This window comes from Mastomys coucha, unplaced genomic scaffold, assembly GCF_008632895.1.
Source record: "Mastomys coucha isolate ucsf_1 unplaced genomic scaffold, UCSF_Mcou_1 pScaffold15, whole genome shotgun sequence".
Taxonomy (NCBI): Eukaryota; Metazoa; Chordata; class Mammalia; order Rodentia; family Muridae; genus Mastomys; species Mastomys coucha.
The window spans coordinates 104416722-104422001 of NW_022196897.1; the positions used below are offsets into that span (position 1 = coordinate 104416722).

The following is a 5280-nucleotide window of genomic DNA, read 5'->3' on the forward strand; positions in this document are numbered from 1 at the left end:
TCTAATAAAAAAAAAAGAAATGCAAAAAAAAAAAATCAACAGCAAAGCAGGGCATAGAGGCACACACTGTTAATCCCAGCACTCAGGAGTCAAAGGCAGGCAGATCTCTGTAAGGCTGAGGCAGAGGCCTACCAGAGCTACACAATGAGACTTTGTCTCAAAATAATAAAATAAAAAGGTAGAGGCAGGCAAGGGGCTGGAGAGATGGCTCAGAGGTTAAGAATACTGATTGCTCTTCCAGAGGTCCTGAGTTCAATTCCCAGCAACCACATGGTGGCTCACAACCATCTTCTGGTGTGTCTGAAGACAGCAACAGTATACTAATATATATAAAATAAATAATTAAAAAAAGAGGTAAAGGCAGGAGCATCAGAAGTTCAAAACCTCCTTTGAACTTTGGTTATGTGGCAAGCTCAAGGCCAGTCTGGGAAATATGAGAATTTGTCTCAAAGGGGAAAAAAAAACAAAAAAAGTCTTATTAAATATGTAAATTTAAGGGCTGGAGAGATGGCTCAGCAGTTAAGAGCACTGACTACTCTTCCAAAGACGCTGAGTTCAAATCTCAGCAACCACATGGTGGCTCACAACCATCCATAATGAGATCTGATGCTCTCTTCTGGAGTGTCTGAAGACAGCTACAGTGTACTTACATATAATAAAATAAATAAATCTTTAAAAAAAATGTAACTTTAAGGGTGATAGTTTTTAATCCTTTCTGAAGACATACAAATAATACACTGATGGGACAAACATGGGAGATGTCTGCTGGGCATGAGTAAATGCTCTGCCTTAGTCTGAGACTGGCCATTCTTCATTGGTCTCATGGGTGGAGCCATTTCTGACCAAGGTCCCTCTGTCTAAGCTGGTTTAGGTAAGGTCCTGTCAGCAAGAGGGGGAGGGAGGAGACAACCCGGGGAGCTGGTGAGTCATCTATTTCTCAGCTGAGGACTTGGGATTCTGGCTGCTACTTCTGGGAAAGTCCTCTTTGAGGTGTCTTCCTGTCTACCTGCTGCATCTGCCCCAACTTCCAGATGTATTTGTTAGGATTAAAACTTGACACCAGCCGGGCGGTGGTGGCGCACGCCTTTAATCCCAGCACTTGGGAGGCAGAGGCAGGTGGATTTCTGAGTTCGAGGCCAGCCTGGTCTACAGAGTGAGTTCCAGGACAGCCAGGGCTACACAGAGAAACCCTGTCTTGAAAAACAAAAAAAAAAAAAAAAAAAAAAAAAAAAAAAAAAAAAAAAAAAAAAAAAACAAAAAAAACAAAAAAAACTTGACACCAAAATTATGTCTTGGATAAATGGTATTTCTAGGATGCATCAGAAAAGAGATAAAAGGAGCCTAGAACATATGTGGACAAAACGTAAGGAAGTGCTAAACAGACAAACATGACAGCGAAAGTGTAGGTCATGCATATGAACAAGAAGTCACTGGAAGAGTTTGTGATGGTCCAAACTGAGATATCTGAACAAGGTAAAGCAATATTATAATGTAGCTTAAGACAAATACTTATGAATTCATACCTACAAATAATTTATACATAAATAAGGTGAGGATAAGAATTTGAAATAATGTTTTTAAATCCTTGGCCTTGAAGGAGACAGGAAATAAGTATTTTTTTATTTTTTTAGAGGTAGTGTGTCACATAGCCCAAGTTGGTGTTGACTTGTCTATGTATTAGAGGATGACCTTGAACTCTTGATTCTCCTGCCTGTGTCCTAGGTGCTAGGGTTATAAACTTGTACCATCATACCTAGACTAAATACCCACTTTTTAAAATACCTCTGTGCACATGTACGAACAGACACACACGTGTGCATGTGTACGAGCAGACACACATGCATGTGAGTGGAGGTTGGAAGACATGTTATCAGTTATTACCCACAGGAATGCTGCCCACCTCCTATGGAACTTATTTCTCATTGGCTTACTGCTTACCAACTAGGCTAACTTGACCGGCCACCAAGTCCCAGAGACTGACCACTACCTGGCATTTGTATATGGTTCTGGGACTGGAATTTAGGTCTCTGTGTTTGTAAGGCAAAAACTTTACCAATAGAGCCAGGAGGCAGAGGAAGGGGATTGTAAATTCAACCCAGGATGAACTACATAGCAAGACTGCATCCCAATAAATAAAAACGGGGCTGCAGAGGTGGCTCGATAGGTAAATGCTCACTGTGCAAGCCTGATGGCATGAGCTCAATTCCCAGAGTCCACCTAAAAGTAGTCAGCTCTTCCACAGACACACAGCACTGTCTGTCTGTCTGTTTCTCTCTGATACACACACACGAAGAAATAAAAACAGAAAAAATGGTCAACATGCCATAGTAGCGTAAGATATTCATAATTAGAGTAACCTGGGTGTGGGGTACATAAAAATGCCTCAGACAGTCTTTCTCAATTTTCCTGTTAATCTAAACACTTCTAAAACAAGCAGCATCCTAAACAAACAAATCCACTATAGTCCTGATACTCAATTATGGAGACAACAATGTTTTGCTTCCAGAATGTTCAGTCTAGTTGTATGAGGCTCTAGACTTGTAAAAATGATGTTGTTTGCCCTGACTTATGACAAACATAAGAACTGACATGAGGTATGTGTGTGTGTGTGTGTGTGTGTGAGTGTATATGCACGCACACTCGCGGAGGTGCATGTGTGTGTTCCTGTTTTGTTACTGGATATACTGAAGTCCAAAAGATGAATTGTAGAATTAGAGAATTTCAAAGAAACTAGTGACAGTCTCTCCTCAGAACCAACAAGCCGCAGGCCCACATGAAAGTACATTGTGGTATCAGGCATTTCTGTATGTTCCTTAGCTTATGTAAATATATTCACCTTATTAAATTCACTATTCTTTAGATTTATTAATTTTATGTGGACTCAGGTTCCGTTCCCAACATCCCAATATCCCAAGTCCCACCACAACTCCAGTTCCAGAGGATTTGGCACCTCCTTGTGACCTCTGGGGGTACCAGGCACACAGATGGTATACATACATACATTCAAGCAAAATATTTGTATACATAATAATAATACTAAATCTTTTTTTAAAACCAAACAAACCAGGTGATGATGGTACACCCCTTTAATCCCAGCACTCTGGAGGCAGAGACAAGTGGATCTCTGTGGCCAGCCTGATCTACAAAGTTAGTTCCAAGATAATCAATGCAACACAGAGAAACCCTATCTCAAAAAAAAAACAAAACAAAACAAAAAACCCTACAGTTTCCAAGAAGTATTTTAGTTCCACACAAAAGTTTGGGGAATACAGTCCACTTTACCTAGTCTTGTTTCTGTAGACTCCATGTCCCTACTCAAGCCTGCTGTCAAGAATGAGCCCAGAGATCAAAAAGCTTTGGAATAAAGATGAAAGGGAAAAAATTCTTATGGTTGAGATGGATCAGCAAGTACAGATGCCAGCCACCAAGGCGGAAGACCTGAGTTCAATCCCTGGGACCCACATGATGGAAGGAGAGAACTGACTCCCACGAGCCGCCCTCTGCTCCCCACAGGCCTGCTGTTCAAAGGCACACGCACTCACACACTAAATAAAGATGTACATTTAACAACAATAAAAATTAAATTAAAAAGGGAAAAAGAATTATATATTTAACACTTATTTACCAGCATTCTAATGACGCTGATGGCAGTGATACAGTCATTAGGTACAAACTACATTTTTCCAGTTAGCTGGGCCATGAAAGCATTTGGTGTTTCATTTAGTGCACCATGTTACCAGGCATTTATGGTGTCACTGTGGAACCCTCTAGCTCCCAGCACTCCCCCCATCTCTGGGCTTCTATCCTGTCCTTCCACTTCCTGTGGGAGGGTCCTTCACCCATAGCTTCCACTTTTCTTTTCTCTCCAGTTACCTCTAGCCAGCCAACCCCAACTGATAATATCTGCCCCAATCTCTAAGTGTCCTTAAATCCTGCCCAATACTATGGAAAGGCTAGCTAGGAGTTGTCACTTACAATGACCATCCAGCCAGGGCAGATGCTCACTCCTAGGAAGCTACGGAAGGCTTGCTAAGCCCAACCTAGGCTACAGAGCAGGGCTTCGTCTCAAAAAAAAAAAATTCCGGGCCTTGGTGGCACACAAGACCCAGCACTCAGGAGGCAGAAGCATACAGATCTCTGTGAATCCGGGGCCAGCCTGGTCTACAGGTAGAGTTCCCAGGCAGCCAAGGCTACAGAGAGTCTCTGTCTCAAAAACGAACTAGACAACCAACCAAACTAACTAACAACAACACCCCCCAAAAAAACAAAAAACAGAAAAACAAAACAAAAACATCTTTCCTGGGCAGCAGTCCAGGATGGCAGAGGGGCAGGTTTTAATGCCCTAGCAACAAGGCCACACCTTTAATCCCAGCACTTGGGAGGCAATGGCAGGTGGATTTCTTAGTTCGAGGCCAGTCTGGTCTAGAGTGAGTTCCAGGACAGCCAGGGCTTCACAGAGAAACCCTGTCTCGAAAACAAAACAAAACAAAACAACAACAACAAAAAAAAACATTTCCCGAACTTTCTAGAGAAACAAGTGTTCAAACACAAACCACGGCCTAGGTCGCTACCATCTTTGCCCTGTGCGAGGCCTGCGGCTGCCACACAGACCAAGCAAGGCCGGGCCGCCGGGCATGTTCTATGGACTGACTCCCTCCTACGACAAAACCAAACAAAAACAAAAACAAAAAACCGGGTGGCGGTTCCTGGGGTCTCAGGTTGGGCGGCTGAAGCCTACCAAAACGGTGGCCTACCTGGGGCGTCGAGTTCATCGCACCAGGAGTGTACGAACCAGGCGACACCGCCAATGTGAAGCCAACGTGAAGCCCAGCGGAAGGAAAAGGTGGTGGACCGGAAGGAACTCCGAGGCCACGGAAACCGGAGAAGTCGGGGAGGAAACCCCTCTGCTTCACAGAGGGCCTCAGGACCAACGCAGGAGCTCTGTAGACTCTATGTGCCGAAAACCAGCCTCATCCAGAAGGACTCCTTTTAATTAACTCAGGTCCCTGTTATTTCTGATGATTGCTAAAATCATTTTCTCAATTTTAATGAGTACGAAGGAACACACTATAGCCTTGGATGGCATGGAACTCACGATGTAACAACCCAGGCCAATGGCAAATTTGTGACAATCCTGTGCTGGGTTTATAGACGTGGGCCACCCACCTGGCTCTCAGCCCTTTCTTTCCAAGCGTCTGACTTTCACCTTTCCAGTGTTTTCTTCTTCTTCTTCTTCTTCTTCTTCTTCTTCTTCTTCTTCTTCTTCTTCTTCTTCTTCTT

General features: G+C 43.3%; 1 protein-coding gene across 2 annotated transcripts in view; it reads right to left on the reverse strand.

Annotated features, from left to right (window-relative positions):
• Positions 1-4842, reverse strand: part of Rhov (ras homolog family member V) — an 8911-nt gene extending 4069 nt beyond the window's left edge. Inside the window, exon 1 of one of the 2 annotated variants that reach the window (XM_031371511.1) lies at positions 4755-4842. In XM_031371511.1, coding sequence (XP_031227371.1) covers positions 4755-4772 — 18 coding nt within the window. In that variant the 5' untranslated portion in view covers positions 4773-4842. Of the gene's footprint in view, positions 1-3625; positions 3731-4754 lie in introns of those variants that run through there. The other variant, XM_031371512.1, reaches the window with a different exon arrangement.
• Between the last annotated feature and the right edge of the window lie 438 nt (positions 4843-5280).